Source organism: Clarias gariepinus, chromosome 4 (genome assembly GCF_024256425.1).
Source record: "Clarias gariepinus isolate MV-2021 ecotype Netherlands chromosome 4, CGAR_prim_01v2, whole genome shotgun sequence".
NCBI lineage: Eukaryota > Metazoa > Chordata > Actinopteri > Siluriformes > Clariidae > Clarias > Clarias gariepinus.
This window is the reverse complement of record NC_071103.1, coordinates 8,917,341-8,943,164: the sequence shown is the minus strand read 5'-3', so window position 1 is coordinate 8,943,164 and position 25,824 is coordinate 8,917,341. Positions and strand designations below refer to the sequence as shown.

At 41.6% G+C, this 25,824-nt stretch overlaps 1 protein-coding gene across 3 annotated transcripts in view; it reads right to left on the bottom strand.

Moving 5' to 3' along the window:
- cadm4 (cell adhesion molecule 4) overlaps positions 1–25,824 on the bottom strand; it is a 205,021-nt gene that overhangs the window by 38,452 nt on the left and 140,745 nt on the right. The window contains exons 1-2 of one of the 3 annotated variants that reach the window (XM_053495245.1): positions 12,737–14,298; positions 4,301–4,447 (exon numbers count right to left, since the gene is read on the bottom strand). In XM_053495245.1, coding sequence (XP_053351220.1) covers positions 4,301–4,447; positions 12,737–12,821 — 232 coding nt within the window. In that variant the 5' untranslated portion in view covers positions 12,822–14,298. Of the gene's footprint in view, positions 1–4,300; positions 4,448–12,736; positions 14,299–25,824 lie in introns of those variants that run through there. The other 2 variants (XM_053495247.1, XM_053495246.1) reach the window with 2 other exon arrangements.

Below are 25,824 nucleotides of genomic sequence, written 5' to 3'. Positions count from 1 at the left end.
TATCATAGTCATCATCAGAATACTATTATATTATTACTGCTTCTACTGCTACCATACTACTACTTTTACTGTTATTATACTACAGCTACTATACAGGTACCACTATGACAAGTGCTACTACACTACTACAACTATTATACTACAGCTCCAATACTACTACCGCTACCACACTACTTCTTTTACTACTTTACACTACCGCTACTATTATTTCTACTACTGATACCTTATTACAAGAATACTACTATGTTGTTACTACTAATGTAATACTACTACCATGACCACTACTAACATACCTCTAGAGTACTTCAATCCTACAACTACTATATTCCTATCTTTTAAAGCAAACGTTAATATTATTCTCTTTAATAATTAATAATAATAATAATAATAATAATAATAATAATAATAATATCATCATCATTGGAATTCTTTATAAATACCAGTAAAAGTCAATGCATTGAGTAATATTTAAATCATTATAATATAGTAAAACTATATAGTTTAGTTTTTAAAATGACCCATCATTTTAACTGATAATACCTTTATTAATGAAAAGGGAAATAAAATAATAATTTTTATCAGGTACTATTAAAAAAAAGGTAATAAAAACTTTAAATCTTTTATTTAAATCTATAGGTATCGCATATCGAGCTAGATATGAACAGATTTATTCATCAATCATGCATAAAGGCATTTAATCAAGAAATATGGTATTCATAAAACAATCTGTAATGCTCATATGCTACCCAATGCTCCAGAATGTAAATTTATACATGGGAAGATAAAACCTTAACTCAATGGATGCAAATCTTATAATCTGCAATAAAGTTACTAAGTATATAGATACAGATTATGTGTTAAACTTTAAATAGGTTGTTGTTTCAGTTACAGTCAGGATTTTACATAAAATTATCATAAATATGAATATCATGGCAATATTAAGCTTTTAATGATTTCTTTGAACTGTTCCTTTCCGGGGCAGAATGATGGTACAACTTACATTTGTACTATGTTGAAGGTTTAATTTATTTTGGGTTTTCTGATATCAACACAGGGACGATATCAACGCAGTGGAGCTGAATGTCTTAAACGGTTTTTAATTTCCAAGCCTAAGAACACTTGCTTAACTATAGCTTGTACAGTAGCTTCTCTGTGCCAAGATAAAAAACAGTTTTTGCTTGGAAAAGTGTACCACCGTACCAACTGTTAAACATAGAGGTGGTGTTAGCATCAGGCTTTGAGGGTGTTTTGCTGCCAGTTGGACTGTGGATGGAATCATGAAGGAGGAGGACTGCGGAACCTCAAATCATCAGATGGTTGAAACTTGGACACGATTAAGTGTTCAAACAGGACAATCGTCCTAAAAACACATCAAAGCTGGTTGTGGAATGGATAAAGCAGACTAGAATTAAGCTTTTGGAGCCTCAACCCTATTGAAAATCTGTCGACTGTGTTTACAAGACAGGTCTGTGCCAGGAAACCAACAAATTCTATCAATTCTGTCAAGGAGAATAAACAAAATCCTGCCAGAAGCTTGCTGATGGCAATTGAAAGCATCTGCTAAAGATGAAACTTGCTATGGGACCATTAACCACATACTGGGATTGTTGTATGCATTTTTTTAATCTGTTTTTTGGCCCCAACATAAATTTAAATTTGTGCACTTGCGGCTTTTCTTCTTTTAAAGATGTTTGCTATATAATGAGTCTGCCCGAGGAAAAGACAGGTAAAGAAATCACTGCAAGCCCGATCCTGCCATGACATTCATATTCATGATGAGCGTACGTGAACCTGTTCTGCATAATGAGTGTATGTTAAACGACTGTGAATGTAATGTACACATTGAAATTTAATGGAACTTTTATGTCAAACTCACTCACTCACTCAAATGCTCATTCACACACTACGGGCCATCTGAAAAACACCAATAAGTCTAACCTGCATGTGTTTGGACTGTGGGAGGAAACCAGAGCACTTGGAGAAAACCCTCAAGCACGGAGAGAAAATGCTAACTTCATAGACACAGACACCAAGCTGGGAATTGAACCCAGACCCTGCTGGTGAAGGGCAACAGTGTTACCCACTATGCCACTGTGCCACCTTGTGAAACACAGTTGTTTCATATTAAAGGTACTACCTATAGAAAAGCTGAATGTGGGGGAAAAAAAACAAGGCTAAATAAATCCATTAATTACGTGGCACTGCGATTATTTAAAAGATTTCCATTGTCTTTTCCATGGCATCAATTTTTTTTTTTAATGCAATGCAACACTTTGTTACAAACACCACTAGGTGATAATAGGAAGTGATCTACCTTGTGCTGTAGACTTCCTGCTGTGCTACGCAGCTTCTATATGACACACAGCCATATGCTTTTCCAAAAAAGACCTCGGCCAGGATGCACTGCCGTGCAAGATATTTCTAGACTAAGAATAATGGTTCGTTTTTCTTTCAATAAAAATATGCTTTCCATTGTGAAATGCTTAGTGTTTATTATTATCTGATGACAGTCATTTTTTTCCCTTTTTTTCATGACAACCATTTTCTTTTTGGTTTAATTAACTTAGAACTAATTCTCCTTTTCTGTCGTTTTTGGCAGCCGATTTTGCTGTTGTTTGCCTACTATTGAGTTTCCTAGGCAGCATGGAGATGCACCATGTGCCTGCTAATTTACTCATGATTGGTATTCATCAAAACACCAGCGCAAAGATGAACCTTTAGAAATCCAGTGGAAATACATAGCTTGATTTGGTTTCTGACACACAACTTCATAAAAAAAAATATGGTTTATCGTTTGCCATGTTAATTATACAACAGTTCTGTCTGATTGAGTAATCTGATTGGACGAGAGCCATTCCACAAATGGTAACATAGAGCACAACAGAACTGGGTTTTTCAATAATATGTAACATGAAGTTAGCTGATGTTTTAAAGCCTAAAGCAGAATAAGTGGAAATATCAAGTCAATGTCAAAAGTTCTGAAAACTCTCCATCACCTCCATGGTCTATCGTCCACACCTTTAGGCTACACAGTACCAGAAAGAATGGAAACCTTATCTCATCCCTGTTAATTACACTGAGGTCTGAGGTCAAAGCTAGGTTATAAGGTTAATATCCACGGACGGATATTTGTTGGCGGAGCAAAATAACTGGTAAAAAACATCGTAATCTCATGACACTTATGGAACTGTTGTACACCGACCAAAACAGTAATGCCCGGTGTTTTCAGACCTTACTATCACAACCAGCATTAACCTTTTCAGCAATTAAAGCTACAGTTGCTCTTTTATTGGATCAGACTACACAGGGCTAGGCTTAGCTCCCCACGTGCATTAGTGAGCCTTGGCCGCCCATGACCCTGTCACTAGTTCATAGGTTTTTCGGAATTACTCTGACTCAGTCATCTAGCCATCACAATTTGGCCCTTATTACAGTAGCTTGTGCTAACGGCACATGAAAGTAGCTGGCTCTATTAGGCTGCAAGTGAACGTTTTGTCACTAAGGTTGATGTGTTGAATGGGCAATGTATGGATTTGATTGACTTCGACAACGGCCAAATTGTGACGGGATGGGTTGTTCCCGGGCTGCAGGGGGCAGGACCTTCCAAAAGTGGTGCAAGGAATTAAAACCAGTGAACCGGCAAAAGGGTCATGGGCCGCCAAGGCTCAGTGGGAGTGAAGGCTGGTCCATGTACTCTGATCCAATACAAGAGTGCATACTGCAGCTCTAATTGCTGAAAAGGTTAATGCTGGTGTCCATAGAAAGGTGTCAAAACACACAGGACATTGCTATTTTGGTGGCACAAGGAGGGGACAGACTCAATATTAGGTACATAGTCATAATGTCGGTGTATAAAATCAATATCACTCCCGAGGTTGTGCTGTTGTGCTGAATATCAGAACACCTGCGATGTGATCGTAGACACGAGGGCGGAGTGACGCTGTGCAGCTTCAAGTGTGATTTTGCTTAATTGTATAGGATCATTTTTCGCCCATTTGGGAAAAAGGCTTTGTTACTACACTTTTTGGTTGTTGGAATTGCTCCCACAGAAAAATTGGCCATCATTTGCTCAGTTCCAGACTGAAAGCATGGTGTGGAACAAAATTGCACACACTAACTACTGTGGACACTTTCAAAAAAAAAAAAACCTAGAGTCTGCTCTTCATTACCACCTTTTCACTTTGGATTTTCCCTTCAAGCAAAAGCCGTTTTCCTTTGTTACTATACAAATGATTGAATGTTTAGCCGCACGACGAGTGGATTAGATGACTCCTGACTTCCAAGGTCGTGCTGCGCTCACCTCGTGTGCCGTTAAAGAACAGCGTCTGCCTGCGCGGGTTCTGGATGACCACGATGGAGCCGTCATAGTTTTGTAGGCGGCAGGAGATATGCGCTGTGCCGCCCTCGAGAACTGTCACATTCTCAGCCTGCACCGCCTGGCCCCGTGCTGAGAGAGAGAGAGAGAGAAAGGGGGAGAAAGAGGGAGAGAGAGAGAGCATCAATTACATGTTGCTTAGCTCAGAATCATAATTGTTATTTTTCTCCATGAGTGTGGGCTGACAGTCTCTTCAGTCTGTTCGCACAGCTTTCCATCATAAATAATCCATTTTTATAACAGCAAACAAACAGTGTACAGAACAAACATTGTCTTGTAAAGATTATCCCTCAACTCGTAATAATCCTCAGCGCGCTAGCTCTTTCTTGAAGAAAAAAAAAAAAGGTGTAATGTTACTTCGTTATAATAAGTCCGTTGAGAGGTACCAAAACTTTTGGAGTTGTAGGTTTTGTTAGTGAGTTGTTGTTGTTCTTCCCATACAATAGGCTACCTGTTGCTTGTAATTCCTCGGTTCCAGACTAAAAGCTTGGCATGAAACTAAAATACATACTCCAGTTTTTGAGGATGCTTTCAAGAAACTAGATCATGAGAATCAGTGAAAACTGGTGCACTGTCCTTTTTGAACCGCTTTCCCCTACAACCCTCTCTTGCTCGCTGGCGCTGGCATCCGCACACCTCTAATGCGCTCACTGGCACATGGAATTTAGCATTTCCATATTCTGGGCTTTTGCGGGGATTTGCTGAAGCCAGTGCTGCATTGCTAATGTTCAACTAAGCAGCGTCTGGCTGCGGCTTTCGCGAGCGTGCACAGCGTGCCATTAGCCTGGCCGCACGAATAAAGACCCAGGATGTGAAGCTCTGGCGAAATGCAATTATCTGCAGCGCTGACACAGAGGTCTCTGAGAAAGAAAAAAAAAAAAAAAAAAAAAAACAATGAATCTTTGCACAGATCATGGGTTTAAATCCGTTACCGCAGATCTGATGAGGCCTGATGTTATAGCCGAGCCCGCGAACAAGACAAGATGTTTACACATCTGTAGAATCTGATAGATTTCGGTCATCAAGATGTTCTTGTTAATTCGCTCTTGAGGCCATTTCTCCCATCTAACCACCCGAGCTCACTGGCTTATTTAAGGGCAAATTAATCAGCTAACGACTATGGAGCAGTGCTGAGGTGGGACCCGAACAGGAAACGCACGCGACTTAATACCCCAGGTAAGCTGAGCATATTGCTAGTGCACCTGTTATCCTCCACACCAGGTGGTGTTTTCACTGGATATCCCTCAAGCTGCACACCGTCAGAGGTGGCAATCAAGAGCTGTCATTCCACAAGAACTGCTGATGTAGGCGTACGCCTACAGAGCCATAAATGTCTCGTTCATGTCCTTCATGAGTACGTACGCTAAGGGGAGGAAGGAAAAAAAAAAAAAAACTACAGAGGCGGAATAAGGAATAACGAAGGGAAGCGAAAGAACAGGCTATAGCGGAGTGATATTTGGCAGTGCGAATCTCCCATCACTATTCGTCCTGCTCCTCTGACTTCATTTAAATTCGATTTAGTCCGACTTAATCAGGTTTAGGGACCATATCACTGCATTCACCATGGAAGGGTTGAAGGGTAATAAAACATTGTCAGGCGAGGTATTGAGTTAAAATAAAAAAAAAAAAAGAAGGAAAGAGGGATGAAAATGGGTGAGCATGAAAAAGAAAGTCTGACAGACCTTTATCCTCCCAACAACTGTCGCAGTAATTCGGCCATTACGACGTCTTTTCCACTCATCAGTATTGTGATTGATATTTGGGTGATCGCCAATGCCACAGCCATTACGATGATCATTTTAATGACTGTTATTAGTCAGCACTTTGGCACCTACTGACTGGGCCGCTATTGTTTTAATGGGCCCTAATTGTTCTATACATCAAGTGAAGCCTTGGCAGGGAAGGGATCATGATGAAAGACTTTCCGGCCAATCAGGAACCAACCTCATGGAATCGGTGACGAAAGTAGATGGTGCGGGTTTGACTGGGAAATCATGCAAAAAAAAAAAAATCCTAATTGAGGGGCTGCTCAAATCTCGACAGCATCTGCCCCCCTCACTGTCTAAATGAATGAAATGAATAGGCAAGATTAACGTCAAAATCTGAACGACCGATCGCATGCCCTCGTGATGGAAAAGGGAGACGTATCCTACAACAGGAGACAAATGGCTTTCGAGTCGTCCACAGCTGTAAGCGGTACAATACAAACCACAGGCTTCATTAGTAATGTCTTGGGAAATTGGTGTGATAGGTGCATCGTGGGTAAGCTATTAAGCTTCTGACGAGGCACGGCAGAAAAACACAAAGACCTGTAGGAGGCGGATTAATCATGACCCCATTAAAATCAAGTCACGATAAAACAAGTGCGCTTAACATCCTCGGAAATGGGTTAAACCGGCAGGTAAAGGGATCAATGCGCGACTGCTCTGAAAAGCATATAAATTTAACACACAAAAAGAAAATCTAATTCAGGTGTACTTTATGTCTCGGCCAGATGGGGGCGACATACCAACGAGGTAAAACTGCTCTCAGAAACACAACGGCGGCTTCTCGGCAGGGTGAAAAATGGCCCTAATTTGCTGGACTCAAGTGCGAGAAAGACAGGCCATCATTTTCAAAAGAACAAATAAATAAATAAAAAGCATACAGAATAAATAAACAAGGCCACGCCAGGGTGGGTGTAATGCGTCACTGAGAAATAGTGGTGAATTATGGGAGATGTAGGCAAATTGGATTTAGGGGGCTGGGACATTGCCAAGTACAGGGTACAGTAAATCCACACCATCAGTAGCCAGGAACGGATTAGAGGGCTGAGTTACAGCCTGTGCACACACATCACCCCCCTGCCACACACACACAGACACTGCACACACACATGCATGCACACACACAAACATACACTATACACTTCCATCCATGTCTTTCAAAAGTTTGTTACAACTTTAAATTAACATTCTAATGCAGGCACAAAAAGACAACGTTCTCAACACCAAACCCAACACTAACGTACCCATTCAGCATAACAGTAGCACAATACACACCGATCATGCGTAGTGCCCACTGCACAAGCCTCTGGAGGCAGTCTAATAATCTGGAGTCGCTTCAGTTGGTCAGGTCTAGGCTCAGCAACGTTATGTGGCAATAAAAGGAAGTCAGACGATGACCTGAATGACCAGCTATGAAGCTTTTCCTTCCCGATCTCATGGCCATATTCTAGGACTCAAATGATCAAGGAGTGGTACTGGGAGCAAGAGGACACATTTCCATACATGAATTGCCCATCACATAGTGTGGTCAAATGCAATCTCAGAATAAGTAACTTTCAAACTATTGTACCGGAATGTGCATTAACACACATGTTTTCACTATATGTATATGAATCAGTTGCTGTTCCAGCATAATACCATAATATTTTCAACATCACATCTAGGAAAAGTATGCCTTTGCACGTACACTGCCAGTGGGCAACAGCAAGAACAACAATTTATAGGTCTCTAAAATAAGGGAGCAGTGCCAGGCTTCAGCCTCGAATTTACAAATGTACAATATATAAAGTTTCCCCGCTAATGGAACTTGAGTTAGAGACATGAATTAAGTTATTTCTTTATAATAATTTAAAATGCAGAAAAATTATGGAGAGAACATAATTTTTGGTTAGGTGATGCAACTTCCCGCTGAAAATGTGACGCAAGGAAGCGTTTCATCAGGTAACAGGATTAAGTTAAACATTTTAATGTACATTTTTTAAAAATCTCTTTTGAATGACTCACAGATGAGAATGTTGCTCTCAAGCATAAGCTTGATTATATGGAATGATTATATTTCAGGGGGAAGTGTCATTACGAATGTAGTAGAAAAGTGTAGTTAAGTGCCGCAGCTTTTGTACACATGTTTAAAGTGTATTTTATAACTTTACACACACGAGTGGGATGGGATCAGGGTGGTGGGGTTCTGTGTGATAATCCACTGTGGAAACCCATAAAAGGGAGACAACACAGACGATTGGGAAGAGATGTGAATAACGTAAGAGACAAAAAGAAAAAAGGATGCATCAGGTCTTACAGGAAAAAAACTCCCGCCTCGTCTACCCATTCTCTCAGAACTCCTCCTCTCTTTTATTCTCCCATCTGGTGAAAAAGTGCGAGCCACTTTGTATTAATTGACCCTTTCTTCCTTTGTCTTCTTATCACATTCCTCTTTCCCTCTCTCCAATTTCCAATGATTACCGACACATCTGTTCAGACCACCTGAAGTATAATGTGTTGACTACTTGAGTGAGTCTAAGTGTGCATGTGTGCGTCATCTGTATGCCTTTGAAAATGAAGTCCTAATAATCACTGGGTTTTCTACACTGTGCATGTGTGTGCTTTCATTAGCTCCACATAATCAGTAAACTCCGTGGAGATACGCTTTGCTGGAGATGACAGATCCTTCTTCTTCTTCTTCTTCTTCTTCTCCTACTTTCCTTTGCTTTATCTCTATCTCACAGTCTCACTGAGCCAAAATTAAAACTCTCTTCCTCTCTCTGAGGAATCGTACCCGATGCCAGTCGAATACAGTTTAAAAAAAAAAAAATGCCATGGCTATAAATAATACATAATCCTTTATAACTCTCTTCTCTTCATTACCTCTCTGTCATTTCTCCGATCTTTCCTTTATTTCCTTTTCCTGTCCCCATTTCGCTCTATCCATCCTATTCTTGGCTTTGAACCTCATAATTCGCTCTCTCACTGCCTGCTTTTCCGGTCTAATCTCATTCTCTGTCTCTTTCACACCTACACCCTCAATCCTAACCAAAACCTCCTTCTGTAGCCTAATCCCTCATTTTTTCCCTCTCCTCCCTCTTGCATCCTTCTTTCCTCCAGCGGCCTTTCTTGATCTCGCTCTTTCTCCACCCCGTTTCTTTTTTATTCAGTTTCTCCTTCTGTACACATCTTCCTTTCCTTTTGCTTTTTGCATTATTGCTCTGTCTGTTCTCTCCTTCCAAGCTTATTCCATCTCTCACAACAAAGACTTCTGCTTTCAGCTCCATATTGTGATTTGTTCTGCAGCTCAGGCTTAGAGTATAATCAGCTGGGTTTTGTCTGCGAGACAGAGACATAGAGAGAAACAGAGAGAGAGCAAAATGAGAGAGAGAGAGAGAGAGAGAGAAAGAGCGGAATAAAAGAGACAGCGAAGTCAATGTTATGAGGGGAAAATGCACAGAACATCTTTCTCTAGTCCCCAGTGCTGTAATTACACATCAGCAGTTGATGTTCATTTCGTTTCTCATTTCCTTCCTTCCCTTTCTCCTTGTGCTCGCTTCAATTTCTCTCGTCCCCGCTCTGCGGGCGTCCTGCAGTGGCAAACGCTTCTTCCTCTTGCGTTTGATCTTCTATTTATGCTGCTTACGCTCTCATTTCCACACTTCCATCACTACATTTGCTCTCAGTCTGCTCAGACTGGGCTTCTTATCTATCCCCCCACTCTTTCAATCTCTCTCTCTTTCTTTCTCCTTCTCTCTGTCACTTTCCGTGACCTTCATGTTCTTTAACACCCACCTCTCCTTATGCCATATTTCAACCATATCGCTCCCTGAAGCTCGCTCGCCTCGAAACGATTCATTTCATCCCCCATTCTCTCTCCATTACTCAGGATTGACCATCTCTCTCTCTTTCTCTCTCTCTCTTTCTTTTCTCACTCTCTCAGCCCAGTTATTAGATTGTTCTTTCTCTCTTAGATCTTTTGCTTTGCTGTTCTGTCCATGCACTAGTTTTGGACGCTTGTTGGTATCTTGGTAGTACATAGGTAGGGATCACAAGAAAGGGCTTATGGTTAAATTTTCAGGGATATTACGGTACTTCTGGCATGCCTAGGGCCAGCTGTGAGACACACACACATACACGCACACACACACTGACCTGGCTTCAATCCCTGTTCTATCTCAGATTCAATGGCAAAAATGCTTTACTGGCAAGAATTTTATAGCACTCAGGCTGCCAAGGCTAAAGACCCCCTCCCCTCTCTCTCTCTCTGTCTCTCTCTCTCTCCCACTCTTTCCCACTCTCTTTCTCTCTCTCTCTCTCCCCCCTGTCCCCAGAATGATCTTTTGTATTCAGACATTCAGAATATATGTACATTTTCTCTCCAGCTGGCATAAAGACCCAGCACTGCTGAGACAATGCGTATTCAAAGCCAGAGAAAAAAAATATATGTGGAAGCAAGAGAGAGAAAAAAAAAAAAACAACAACACACACGCACACAAATAAGGCAGTGTATCGTCTAGCTCATGCTGCGCTGATCCTAAGCGAACCAGCAACCATGTCCTTGCTAAGTAAGGGCCTTAAACACTCTGGGAAATAAACAATAGGTGCGCAGTGCAAATTACTCCTCGAACAGATGTTTGCCTTGAACACTCTCGGGCTCGAATTTATCACACGTCTGAGTAATAGCGCTGATCGACCTCCATCTGCCTTTCAGATTCCGTATGATTAGCACCATAAACATGAGCCGAGATGCTCTTAGGTCAGCACTTTTACCCACAAGCCTGAGCATAAAACTCTCCTCAATACTTCGGAGGTCAACTTACTGTACAGAGTCACTGTCATAACTACTCCTGCCACACTGCATCTGCTGACTGCTGAAGCTGTCCTCTCATCCTCCCTTTCTTAACTATCGTCCTCCATGCGCAACAACTTTTATTATCTCACCTGTATCATTTTACCTCATTACCCATCTCCCTCTCATTTCCTCCTCGGCTTTAATGCTCTTCTCACTGAGAGACGTTTTTGAGCTCGGAACGTATTTTTATATCTGGTTCAGTCCTCTTAGCTAGCCGGCTAGTCACACCTTTTAAGTCCTAGCTAAAATGTAATCAGGTTAGTTGAAATTCAGGCTACTTAGCATTAGCATACAGATTACACATAAACAATAAAGGGAAAAAAAATCTCCTCAGAAATTGCTGACTGAAATGATGAAAAAACTTAATTATTGTTGGCTAGTGCTAATGCAAGATAAGATCGTTTAAAATACCTTGACAGAGTTTATCATCTTCATTTCTGTTCTGCTAACCTGCTAATCAAAATATACTGACAGGATTTCTGCCAGGATTTTAAACATCGCTGTCGTTTTAGCTACCTGGCTAACAAAAATATCACAATCTGACAGGATTCTTAGCTAGCCATGTTACCTAGCCAGCTAGCATCAGTCATAAAGATCACGGCATCCTGCCTGATGAACTTTTCCAAGCTAGTAGAGTCAACTATATAAAAGCATAGAAATATACTGTAGATATCAATATAGAAGTTTTTATAAAATTACTCCATTATCATCAATCTTTCTTAGATTATTATCATATTACTTCCTAGCAAAAAGGACCTACCTAGGCAAATACACTGTTCGGTTATCGGAGAAGAAATCACAGATAAGAAATTGAAAAAACTAGATCAGTAAAAAAAATTTAATTAACTGACATAGGTCGTTCAAATTGCTGCTAACATGATCTTTTATCACAAGCGGATGCATTTGGCCCATTGAACCCAACCCACGAAACCTCTTTGTCGCAGTTGATGGTCTCCCACCTTGTTACGGAATATTTACAGTGATGACATCATTGACAAAAGCAATGTGCACAGATGGATAAAAAAGTTTAAAGAAGGTGAAACCAGCATTGAAGCCAAACCACACAGAGGGAGACCGTCAACTGCGACAAAGGGGACTTTTTTAAAAGAGGATTCGAGGTTCGACAATGGTGCAAATGCATCGCATATGATGGAGATTATGCAGAGTAGCAGCTTTTTATAGCGGGAGAGCTACTCTAACAAAATCATTTTAACACCCTATGTCACTTAATAAGAAGTTATGCCCATTTTTGCACTACCTTTGGTACAACTCCCATACATTTATAGTTAAAGGTTTACAGTATACGACTTCAACACAATGTCAACATCTACAGTTTTCAAGGCACACCCAGTCAGAGCCGATCTGCTTATTTTATATTTTCCTATCCGAAGTCCCAATTGATCCGGCATTCAATCTGTAGAGAGACTTTAAAATTGTTTGACGCACTGCAATCATAAATCTGGAAGCTGACTCCGTCCATCCGCCGACTCTACCCGCTCAGCGTTTGTGCACTTACGCCCATAAATTATGTTTCCTCCATAATAAAATGCCTGGATATAAAACCGGGAAAAGGATGGAAGGTCAGGCGTGATAGCGATAGTCATAGTGTGAGGGCTGAGAGAGATAAATTCACCAGGAGAGAAAAAAAGAAAGAAAGGAGGAACAGGATTCAAAACATGAGCAGGATGTGGCAAGGACAGTTTGGATTTGAGGATAGTATGATGAGAATGAGTGAATAGACTGTGAGAGAAAGAGACTTACAGCAGAGAGAGAGCAGAATGGACGACTGAACGAGCAGCGCAGTGAGGGAGCGAGAGAAGAGGAGAGATCGCCGGCCTTCTCTCATTGTGTATTGACTGTCGTAGGCTGGTCAATGAGGCTTCTGTGGCTTCGGCCAGGCACACACACACACACACACATGCCACACACATACACACTTGGCTCTGTCACCCAGCTGAGACTCAGCTAAACTGCAACCACTAGATACCACTACTACAGCAACGCAGCAGCAGAGCGTAAGGTTTCAGCTAATTAAAACACTTCACCCGGCTGTTCAAGCTCTCATCACCTCACTCAGACACTCCAGCAGGAGCTAGAACTGATATCCACAAATTAAACTCCTTCAACTTCCTCGTCCGAGGACCGAAAAAAAAAAAAAATTCAAGGCTGCATAATTTTACTTGCACTCTTAATCACACCTGCTATTAACAACCAGAGTGCAGGTTAATTAGTTCTGCACCTCGATAACGATCAACAAGCGTGCACAATCACGAGCCGCTCCTTGTTTTAGTGTTATCTGTTTTCAACCGTTAGATGTTCACTTCGGTCCTCATCCTAAAGTACACTTGGGTTCGAATTCAAGCGACACCCCACTTGGTAAATGCCAGACTTATTTCCACAACACCGCTTGAGTGTGGCATCAAACATCAATACAGATCAATGCAGGGTTACAGCTGGGTGAAGCAACTCACAAAGCTCCATCAAAACTATGCAGGAAGAAAAGGTACGCTTCAAAACTGTAGGGGGGAAAAAGACAAATGCACCAAGTTAGGCTTGGTGGAAAGAAAAAAATATGCCAGCCTCAGCACCTTATCCGACTCTGATCTTCGTCCTGCCTTACAATGCAATGCTGCGGTTAGGTTTTTTTTTTTTTTTTTAAACTAATTAGAGCAGCGATACATCTCAAAGTTCAGCACGAGCTCAACAAAATCGGAAGCTTCCGTGGCACGCGACAGAGGACGTCGAATATTAAAAGTCAGTGTTCTGTGACTAGGAAAGAAAGATCCGTAACGCCTTCGTGAAGCTGAACGGGTGCAATATGTCTCGACTTCTAAAAGGATGCCTCGCTTTGCTGCACATGGCCTGAACACACACAAACACCTGCTATCTATCTTTCTCACACACGCACACACAGACACAGACACAGGGCAGGGTGCAGTGGTGGTCTGAAGGTGGTAGGAATAATATCCCCCCTGCGTCAGGGCAGAGTGTGTAGGTGAGGTGTGCACATGGAGCACACACTCCTATCTGAGAAAAGGTGGTGTCATCAGGGTCCAGTAATAAAACGGAGGGCAGACCAATATGATAGATGGCGCCTAGCGGTAGCGTCCCTTGGGTAGCCGCACTGGCCGCGCTTCCAATCAATTCTTTTTTAGGTCCTCTACAGTCAGTAAGGCCAGATGAAAGTTATTCCACTCTTATTCCTCCTCCTTCTGTCGTCTCCCTGCTTTCCCTTCCTATTCCTGAGCCGTTCTTCTGTCCGACTCCCCTGCAGGTGGGTTCAAGCTCTAATCTCGCAGTCTGCACGCTCTTCCAGCCGCCAGTAAATCCCGGAGTCAAGCTTCGGCGAGTCGTTGCTCCATCTCGTATTTATAAAGCGCTCATCGCCTCTGGGCGCATTGTTTGTCATGGGGGTGTGCGTTTGCAGATGCGCAAACCCAAATATCAATGATTTTTGTGCAGGCAGCCGAGGCCGAGCATGCCACAATAAGCCTCATTCAGCTGCCCAAACAGAAAGACAGTCAAACGGCCCTCGTCTCTTTTCAGTCAGGGCTCAATAATGCTAGGCCAACACTTTTTCTTTTCCTTTGGCACCACTGCACTCTATCTGATCAGCCTTATAGCTCTGTATGTCTCACACACACAAAGGGCCACTTGACTCTGTGCATCCAAAGCCAATCTAATATATTCTCAGAATGGAGATATGAATGTGTAGGGAAAAAACATAGTTATAAACCAATGTAGGACAAAAGCATTCTTAATAAGTCTCTCTCTCTCTCTCTCTCTCTCTCTCTTATGCTCTCTCGCTCTCTCAGTCAAGCTGGACATGTAAGCCTGTCACCATGTTTTATTGCTGCTGCTCCTCTCGCCCTCTAGATCTGATGCTCTTTCTGCTACTATGGAGGATATGAAGAGTATGAATTCTTCTCGTCATCTCTGAGAGCTTTGCTGTTCACTGTAGCCTCTGGTCTTTTCATTAGGGATCTAAATCTGCAGCACATCCAGATTTCTTTGTCGGTCTAACGATATTTAAGAAAAGTAGTTTTGTGATTTTCATGTTCATGAACAAGCTTAAACTGTGAGGTCAGGGGTAGCTTATTGGGTAAGGCATAGGACTACGGCTCAAAAGGTCCCAGATTCAAACCCTGCAATCATAGGCTAAGGTGCAATGGTGGGGCCCTTAAGCAAGGCCCCTAAACCCTCAACTGCTCAGCTATAATAATGATGAGAATGAGATAAATAAATGTAAATCTATACAGATCGTACATTCAGAGATAGATGCGAAAAAAGGGTATGCGTGTGTTAGGAAAAGCATCAAATAATACATAGACGCATCTCAAAGGTTTCAGGGCATGGACAGGGTATAAGGCCACCATAAAATAGAAAAAAAGTGTTCATCTTTGGAAAATTCAGCATTTATTTTTTTTTTGAATTTTTCAAAATTCTGACTTTGATCTTAGAATTAGGACTTTAATCTCAGAATTCTCCTCCCTCAGACACTCAGGCTTCCACCCGCACCTCAGCATGTCTGGCAGACATCTCATCCTGGATGGCAGCTCATCAACTAAAACTTAATCTCAGTAAAACCGAACTGCTGTTCATCCCAGGTGATTCATCCCCCTGTTAGGATTTTATGATCTCCCTGGACAACACTCAGATTTCTCCTTCAGTCGCTGCCTGCAACCTTGGGGTATAACTCTGGACATAAACTATCCTTTTTTTCCCCCACTCACAGTGCTAACCTTACTCGTTCTTGTCGATTTCTTCTTTAAAACATCAGAAGAATTCATCTATTTCTCTCTACACAGGCCATTGAGGTGCTTGTTCAGTCTCTTGTTATTTGGAGACTGGACTACTGCAGCTCGCTCCTGGCAGGTCTGCCTTTGTGCACCATTCGTCCTCTGCAGCTGATCCAGAACGCGGATGTGCGGCTTTGTTCGCCCACACCACCCCACTTCTCCGCTCCCAGCACTGGCTTCCTGTAGCTGCCCGCATCAAATTCAAAACAGTGATGCTCGCCTACCAACTTAAAAAGGCCCGGCACCCACTTGCCTCAAAGCTCTCATCACACCCTGGAGTGCACAATGTTCCGCCTGATCCTCCAGCACTGCTCGGCTGGTCGCACCATCTCTCAGGGATCGAAGAGGACATGCTTCTACAGTAGACTCTAGATGAGTCACTGGCAAGTGATGACTAAAGACCCATATGTTTCTTAGGTATTTGGGTTATTAGTCAGAATTTTGAGAAATAAGTCTTAAGTTTTGTAACTAAAGTCAGAATTGGCAGGAATCCTCTTTTATACACGGAAAAAGTACCCATTATTGTTTTACATTTATTGCTTGAAGTGTGACACTTATCATTTTGTCCTTATTCACTTTATATCTTTGCCTGCTTTACACATTTATTGACTGCCCCAACGACTGCCCCTAGACATCCATTATAATAACATCCACTGAGCTCATTTGTTGTATTCTTTCCTCCCAACAGGGAAAAACATTTCCAGCGGTAACTACACGCAAGCTGCAACCACAATCGGCATAATTTAGATTGAAAATTTTAACACATTTATTAGAGCAGCTTATTGTGAAAGGGGATTATGCCTGTGTGTGTACGTGTGTGTGTGTACAGTATGCATGCATGTGTGCACACAGAGTGAATAAGTCTCCATCCACGTGTTTCCTACAATATTTTGATTCGCATTGTTTCCCTAAATTAGTTCGAATTGAATACCAGGTTGACCCATCATTTGGCTGCATGCTCAGACACCAGTTCATTTGTGCCCCTTGCACTCATTACAGCCTGCTTCAGTATGTACGTTTGCACTCGTGTCAGCAGAAAAACAAGAGACAGAGAGATTGCATGCCCATCCTTCTTCCTGACTCTCCTTTCCGATTCACATCCAAACCAAATTGTTAATGGGAGTCATTGGCGTTACAATAGAATAAAAGTTGCCAAAGCACTTAAGGGGCTTAAGGGTTGTGCGTGAGGCTCATTTTAAACACGTCCAATTTCCCTGTGCTGCTTATCTATTCCAGGTACTACACATCCAAACCACTGTGGACTAAACTCGGTGAAAACAATAACTAGTGAGAGAAAGAAAGACCGCATTGCCAATTCTCTCTCTCTCTCTCTGCATTTGTCTTTAAATTGAACTATGCAACATTTCAGGATTCCTAGCTATTTGTCTCTGACAGTCCAGCCTCAGACTGACCAACAACCTGGCCTCTTCAGCAAAATCAGCAATTACTCTGAAATGTTTACTTCTATACATGCTTAAGGAAGAGTACAGTACGTGTCCTTTAAGTCGCAAGGTTGGACCTCCAGGGATTAGACTTGTTAGTCCCGCACATCCCATAGATGCCTGATCAGATTAAGATCTGGGAATTTTAAAGGCCAAGTCAACATCGTAAACCACTTTTCATGTTCCTCAAACTGTTCCTGGGCAATTTTTGAAGTGTTGCAGGGAGCATTATCCTGCAGGAAGGAGACACTGCCATTAGCGAATAATATTCCAGTGATGGGATGTCCTTGGACGGCAATGGTGTTTAGGCTGGTGGTACGTGTTAAAGAAACATCCACATGAATAGCAAGCCCTGAGGGTTGTCCAAAGCCTCACATGGTGGCAGGCCTTCTTCCTATAGTGCTATGGAATAGACTATGGATTAGGTGCATGTGCATTGCTCACCAGCAATGCACATGCACCTAATCCATAGTCTATTGCACCTGATCTATAGTCCAGTCCATGTGCTCAGGATGTCAGCATGGACCGGTCTATGGCTATGCAGCCTCATAATGCGGTCTTTCTCGCCTTTTCTCATAGTCAGGCTTTACTCCTGCTTTATGTCCTTAAGTCAGTCACCAGTCCACCGGTTGTCCATCCCTGGTTAATATTAACCCCTGCCTACCAGAAACACCCCAGAGGACCTGGCATTTAGGAGATGCACTTACCCAGATCACTATTTGGCCCTTGTTTAAGTCTCTCAGAGCCATGTGCTTGCCCATTTTTCCTGCTTACAATAAATCACCTTAAAGATCCACCTTCTCACTTTCTGCCTAATACATCCCATCCCTCGACAGGTTCCACTATAACAAGATAATCCATGTTATTCGCTTCAGCTCCCAGCTCTCGGTGTATATCCACCCACTTAAAATGGCAAAAATGAAAATAGAATGCTGAACAGAAAGAAACTCGCAGAGAGCGAGCCGAAGCGGAAGGCCTGAGGCAATGGCTGGGCAGCCGGGAGCAGGTGCATGCTGGGACTGTGGTGCATCGGCGGTGGAAGAGATTTTGATGTCCTGAGCCTGTGTTGTGCTTACGGCGGATTCAATTTTCTCCTCTGTCCTTCTGGCTATTTCATCGCGTGGGAGAGATGCACGTTAACATGCCGCAAGGGAGACAGAGGAAGAGTGGGCATGTGTGGGTGCGTGTGTGAGTGTGTATGTGTGTGTGTGTGTGAGTGTGAAATGACTGACTTGGCGCTCCGCCTCTCTCCCTCTGAGTCTTGTTGTTTGTTTGTGCAGGGCTTTTATGCCAAGCCGGCAGTCATTACTCAATCAGACAGCTTCCTCTGAGCTCGACTCATTAAAACAGCTCTCTAACTTTCAGCCTATGAACACTTAACACACACCATGTAACCACACACACACACACACACACGTAGTAACATGCATCTAAATGTACAGTACACAACTGATACAATTAACACCAATTCAAACAGCTGTCGTGCCAACAGTCCAACAGTATTTATACTGCCTTGTTCGAGTCGAGGGCATGCTATTACGGAGTCCGCTAACTACAACAACAAACACATAGACAAACACACACCCGCGCACAAAAACACTCTTCGAGATATTTAAGCTCGTCTGATCAGCGTTTATTCGAAATCGTGATGTGCTGCTCGTCTTTCCGCCCTACAGGAACCGGAGCCGGTCGAGACAAAGCCGTCCCGTCCCACATATTCCCACTACAAGCAAAACAATGGGACTGTTTTTTTTTTCCCTCTTCTAAATGATAGCATAATCAAGCCTCTCTCTTGCCTTTTGATTAGCTCTTTGGCACCATATCCATCTCTGTCTCTTCACTCCCTCTCCCTCGCTCTAGCCATCAGTCTCTCTGTCACCACGTTCCAGTCTTCGCTTTCAAAATTGCCCTTTTTTCTCACAATGACCTTAAAACACGACTATGAACCTTGCTCTTTTCTTTAGCTTTCCACCTTTCTTTCTCTCTCTCTCTCTCTCTCGCTTGCTCTCTTGCTGTCTCTCTGAAAAGGAATAAAAAAAAAATCACACACTCATCACTTTCGCCGCACACTTCCTTGACAAGCAGAGGCACGTGAAGAATATTAATGACCCTCAGAGTCCAATTAGCACCCTAGCACACATAACACCTTTATGCACACAAATGCACAGTGGGTAGAGAGAGAATAACAAGGAGGCAGAACCAGAATAGAAACACAGCCCGGAACGTGAGAGACAGAAAGAGAGCAAAAAATGACTGAACGCATTTATTGTACAAATTTAGGCTCGCTATAGCAACACTAATCATCATAACACAGCTGCAAAATTTCTCCTAATTAAAACGTACGGCTCGGAGAGAAAAGACGAGAAAGAGAGGAGGGCACGTCTGACGAGACGGAGGAAGGGTGAAGAAAAAATTTGCGTAAAAGATGAAAAGAGAAGGTGTAGATAGAGCTGTGTACTCTACTCTCACTGTAATTGCAACGGATACCGAGACGTCTAGTATGATAATGTAACTTAAAAATAAAAAAAATAATTCGTGCAGTACAGTGAATGTTGCCTGAGGTTCGCTTTAGGGAACAGGTTCCTTATTTTGCACAGACTGTACACGACTGGATGATTGACAGATTGGAAACAGATGTGACTCGGACATGGGACAGGGGATGGAAAGGTGCTATGAGAATGTGAAGTTTGCTATGGCACATGTTGAACAACATACAGTAGGGCACATCGCAACACACCCGAGGGGCGTTCAAGTCAAACCGAGACTTGTGATGAATTTTCTGTGGCTCGGAGCCCAATAAAGTTGATCCCTTAAACTTTCAAGCGATAGAGAACTTGTTGCCAAACTTGCGGATAAGGCACATCTGTCTGTACTTAGCTGTACGGTCCTGACCAGTTTTAAAGGAGACCCTGGATCTCCTTTAAACATTAAGTAGACGGTCTGATCAGGGTTCGAAATAATGGGAAAAATTTGGACCTCGATGTTATCCGAGCACTAGTGGAGCTTCGGGATAAGTCCCTTAGTGTAGCGGAGGACTGTATTAAGGAAATATGACGGCACAATCAAAAGTCCCGGTTTGACTTGAACACCCCTCATACTATAATTAAACCATAAATAAGTATATTTAGGGAAAGCAAATGCTTCTAATAGAAAAAAAAAATCACAAAACTGTGATAAGATGCCAGTAGGTGGACGTGTCCCAGCCTTCCAAGTCCCATCCAGTGTTCCTGGAGCGGTTCTCAAATCCACCATAACCCTGACCAGCATAAAGTGTTTACTGAAGGTGATTTTGTAGCTCAGACGTTTCTGAGGTAAACACCATATAGGTCACATTGCATGTGGTAGCCAGTGTCTGCAGCCAGGTATAATGCATCAATCTCAGCATAGCACTTACTCTGACACGGTGCAGAAATGAGTGCATCAGGTGGACTGTTGGTTGGGTTTTTAAACACAGGGAACACTTACTGACTGCTTCATAGGACACACACACACACCATTTTCCCCCCACAGTTTGCGTATGTGGGAAAAAAAAATAAAAAATCATCCTCCGGCCCTTCATCAGTGTCAGTTTCGGGCCACAGCGCTCCTGGATATTTTTGGTCGGTGAACAATTTTCAACTCAGCAGTGACAAGACTTCTGACACGTTCGTACCAGCACCACACACACACACACACACACACACGTGTCAATGTCAGTGCTGTGCAAAACAACAGATGGGCTACAGTCAGTCCCTGAGCCCTTACAAAGACTCCTGTATACTAAGCGTACATGATAAAACAGCAAATTAAAGTAGGGACGAGTTAGCAGCAACTTCACTGGAACCTCGGTGCACGTTAACCCACAAGATGAGTCATGAACTGTGTGGAGAGGAATATGAAAAGCATTTGAAGAACAGCAGGCATTGCTCTTAATCCCATGAGGAAGATGGTAATACGCAAAAGGAGACAAATGCCCAAACAAATATGCTAGAAAGAGAAGAAAGTGTGTGTGTGTGTGTGTGTGTGCGTGTGCGTGCAACAGTAATAACCCACAAACATGATCAGAAGAGGATGCGAATCATGCGTTAATTTGGGAAACCGAGACGCCTTGGTGCTAAACACACATCTTTCCAAGGTAAACAGCCTCCTGCCAGCCTTGAAAAAAAATAAAATAAAAAAAACAGAACCAGAAAAGTAAAGGAGATGGGAAAAAGAGCGAGATGAAATAATTAGAAGGTCTGCTTTCGGCGTTCACTGAAATATGCAAATCCGTTTAATTTCGCTTTGATTTGCTTGACTGCACCCATCTTCTTCTCCTTCTCTCTCTCTCCACCTCTCTCTCTTACTATTCTCACATTATCTCTATCCGTATTAATACTGTATTAATACACAGTGTGTCAGTTCAATTGCTTCGGCACTGTGTTACCCTCAGGCAAAAATGCCTGTGTGTGTGCATGTGTGTGTGTGCATGATTGTACATATCTTTTGAGGAAAACTGCTTCAATCTTGTATGTCTACCTTTACGTTTGCGTAATTAACTTCTCAAGATGTGCCCACTTGGGTGAATTCATTGTCAAGCACACGCAAAACGGTATGCTAATACGTACTGTAAGTCAATAACACACAAGGTGAAACATGTGGGTTCGAGTTGGTCTATTTTTTGCAGCCGCGTGCACGCGCGTTTTACTGTAACCCTGTCAAACAAGCTGGATCAAGTCAGCTGTCTTTGCACCGTTATAATGAGAAATCTGGTTGCGTGCAGTATTTTGGGAGAGCACAGTTATTGAAAGCTTCAATGAAAAGATGGGATTGCATATGTGAAGTGTGTGCGTATGTATTGTACTTCATGTGTGACATATTACTCATTGGAAAAAAAAAGGAAAGAGGGAAAAAAAAGACACAGCTGTCTCTCTTAATGCAACGCCCCTTCATTCCCATTACACCCCGCATTAGCTCTCTCTCTTGGGCAGAGAAAATCACAGGCTGCCAGCACCTACCCCACATCTCTGTATGATGAGGATGTGCAAAATCATAGCTGCTCCGCCCTCTCCCTCTCTCCCTCTCTCCCTCCCAGAGTTTCCTCTTTGCAGTAAAACCACTGTCTTTAGCGATTAGAAATGTTATTATTTTTGAATACAAGGATAATTAATTCGGTATACAAGGACAAATACATGAAAGCATTAATTAAAAAAAAATAATTATATATAAGACTAATTTAATATATGAATGAAAGGGAATTCAAATAAAAACAAAAAGGCAAAGCTGCGTAGAGCCTGTTGTATAATTCGACAGTGCAGACTTCGGATTCTTGGTCCGTGTAACAGTTCAAGCACCGTTATGACAAGTTTATTCTGGGGCCACACCGGAGTTGTGGCGATGAACGAGTTCCTCACTGTCATTCTGCTGCGGTACGTGCAATTCTCAGGTCAACTACGAGAGGTGTTCAAGTCAAACTGGGACTTTTGATTGCGCAGGATCAAAAAACACAGTTATGAGAGTAAAAACTACATTTATTTCTCTACATTCTTCTGCAAGTTGGCAACAAGTTATTCATTGATTTTCAAGGATCAGGCATTCACTCGCTGAATGTTCACGGGAACGACTACAGTGGGCCCTGAGTCATCTCGGCTATGATGATCATTCACATGTAGGCTACTTTAAAATGTTTTATTGCGACTAAGAGTTTCATAGCCATACTGTACTTAAGTATTCAGTAAATGTTCATTATTTCGGTTTTACGCAAGATCATTAGTCCTGTTTTGACCTAAACGCTTCCCGTACATTACTCCCGTTACTTTAGTAAATAGTTCACAATAACAAGTACATTAAAAGACAGTATGTGGTCGTTTTGAATAATTCAGTTTCTAAATCGAAATAAAACAATAAAATAAAAGGCCAGGCTTCAAGCACCAAACGTCTGAGACAGAGGAGACTAATGAGACATCCTGGCCCAATTTATCAACAATTGCTTTAAAGGAAACAAAGAAATTGATTAGCCAAAACCCGTGAAAATATTGGCATCCCACAAATTAACATATGACCCATGGAAGAGCTAAGACATTAGCTAGATCACCAGCTAGGCGAGATAGACTAACTAGCCATTAGATGTAATTAGCACTGGATGTAATTTCCGTTTTCAGTAAAATGAGAGAAAATATAACTACAGTACTGTATGTGCCTCTATTCCATAGGTAATGTTCAGGATAATGGGGCAATGTAATGAACAACCTTGCTAGGTAGATGTAGAAACATTTATGAATAAAAAAAAAGCTGTAGGTAGCTAGTTTAAAAAAAAAAACATTGATAAAATTAACAACAGCTAGGTAGCTAGTTAAAACATTTATAAATTAACAAGAGCTAGGTAGCCAGCTACTGTAAGAAACATTTACAAATTAACAAGAGCGAGGTAGCTAGCTAAGAAACATTAATAAATTATGAAGAGCTAGGTAGCTACAGTAGCTAAAAAACATTCATGAATTAACAAGAGCTAGGAAGCTAGCAAAGAAACATTTATTAAGCAACATGCAACACAGAAACATGGGAGCTAGTCAGCTACCACACTTGGTGCTAGCTAGATAGTTACATTACCAATCCTTGTTTTCACTAGCTAGCTAACCAAAAAAGGGGGGGCCTTAATAAACCCCTATAGCATTTTTTTTTTTTTAGAATTTTGTTGGTAATGCTGATAGTGTAAATGTCTTTGTGAAGTTTTTCACCAAACAACAAATTTACTCCTACTTTTGACCATCACTTTTACTCTAATCAAACTGTTAATTCCTACATTAGCAGTGCTCTTACTCAATGTTTTTTTCTATCTAATAATAATAACGCAGATAGAAAGCAGCATTTCTGCCTGCCTTTGCCCTCTTAAAATATGCTTTGCCTTGAACAATAATCATAAAAACAGTTATTTTATTATTTTCTTTGCATAAATATGAGAATCCATTAACATCTAATGCTTGAAATGTCCATTTACAGGAACGACCCCTAGAACCAGATTTTGTTTTGTATGTTTATGATTCTATACAAATAATAATAATAAAAAATAAAATATTACAAGAGCAAAACAATGTTAATGTCAATAAAGTAACCTTATAAAAAATACTGCTGGGTTTTTTTTTCCCCTCAGTGGTAAATTAATTATATTCACACATCCACTTTGTGTAATACTGGTGTTTCCAAATTGACTGTAGTACACTGAGTTAACAGTGCATATCTTTGGACAGGATGAGGACTGTAGGAGGAAACCTTTCCTTGAGGAAACCCACAAAGCACAGGGAAACATGCAAACTCCATTCGAGAAACTCCAAACCTGGAGTCATAAGTAAACAGTGTTAATGAGTAAGTAGGAAGGACTAAATTATAACCTAATCACGGAATTGCCTGATTAACGTGGGAAGTCTGAGCCAGCACTATCCAGTACTACACTATTCTCTAAAACCTGGTTTAGCAGCACGGTGGCTTAGTGGTTAGAACGCATTGCACCTGCAAGGTCTGGGTTAGATTTCTCGGGTATGTGTGCATGGAGTTTGTATGTTCTCCCCGTAATTGGTGGGTTTTAAGCGGGTATTTGAGTTTCCTCCTACAGTCCAAAGACATGCAGATTAGGGTAATTGGCATTCCCAAATTGCCCATAATGTGTGAAAGAGCTAGTGAACGATTGCCAGAGGTCCTACAACGGTTGTAAAATGGGAATAAATACAAAGGTAATCACCAGTGGCCTCCCACGGCCCATAGTGGTTCGTAGATGGATGGAAACTTGGTTTAAGCAAAAGATTGCTGGCATTTAGGCAGCAGTCTAGCTGCTAGCATGCCTGCTAGAATCTGCACTTCCATGCAGTTCAATAAAAATGAAAAAAATGGCATGACACCCCCCAGAAACCCAGGGTTTCCAGATAGCATGTGATGTACCAGTTAAGGGAATGGGAGCCTTGTGTGATAGGTGTTTAAGGTTAACAGGAAACAGGCTAATGTGATTTTTTTTTAAAGTCTTGAGTCCATAATTTCTTCATATTAAATTAAATTAAATTAAATTAAATTAAATTAAATTAAATTAAATTAAATTAAATTAAATCAAATTAAATTAAATTAAATCAAATTAAACGATGTAGATTGTATTAAAGAAATGGAAGCATATGTTTTATAACAACAGGCTGCAAATTGCCTAAAGATACAATAAATATACAATAAAAAAAATTGGTGGTGTGCATAAAAACCTCTGCAGCAACCTCATTTCCCCTCTTGTCTGTTCCAACCACTCAGCATTCAGCATCACCAGTATACTTATCACTAGCCTGATCATCTGATACCATCTTCACCTGTTTCTCACTGGCCTTAAGTTATATTTATTTAATGCCTGAATGATTCATAGTTTACTGTGTGGCTTAGCAAACACATTCATCTGAAACTACTCAAGCACAGGGACTAGATTGAAAAATGAGAGCCACGATCTTGCCAAAAATGAGAGCCAAAAAGTCCTTCAGGAAGCCTGGAGAACTATTCCTCAAGACTATATTAAAAAAAAGGAAGACAGTCTGGCACTTTGGAAGCAAAATATGAAGAAATGAGTGGTGGCTTTTGACTTCTGCACAGAACTGTATATGTTTAGCAGTGAGCCAAACGTGTAAAT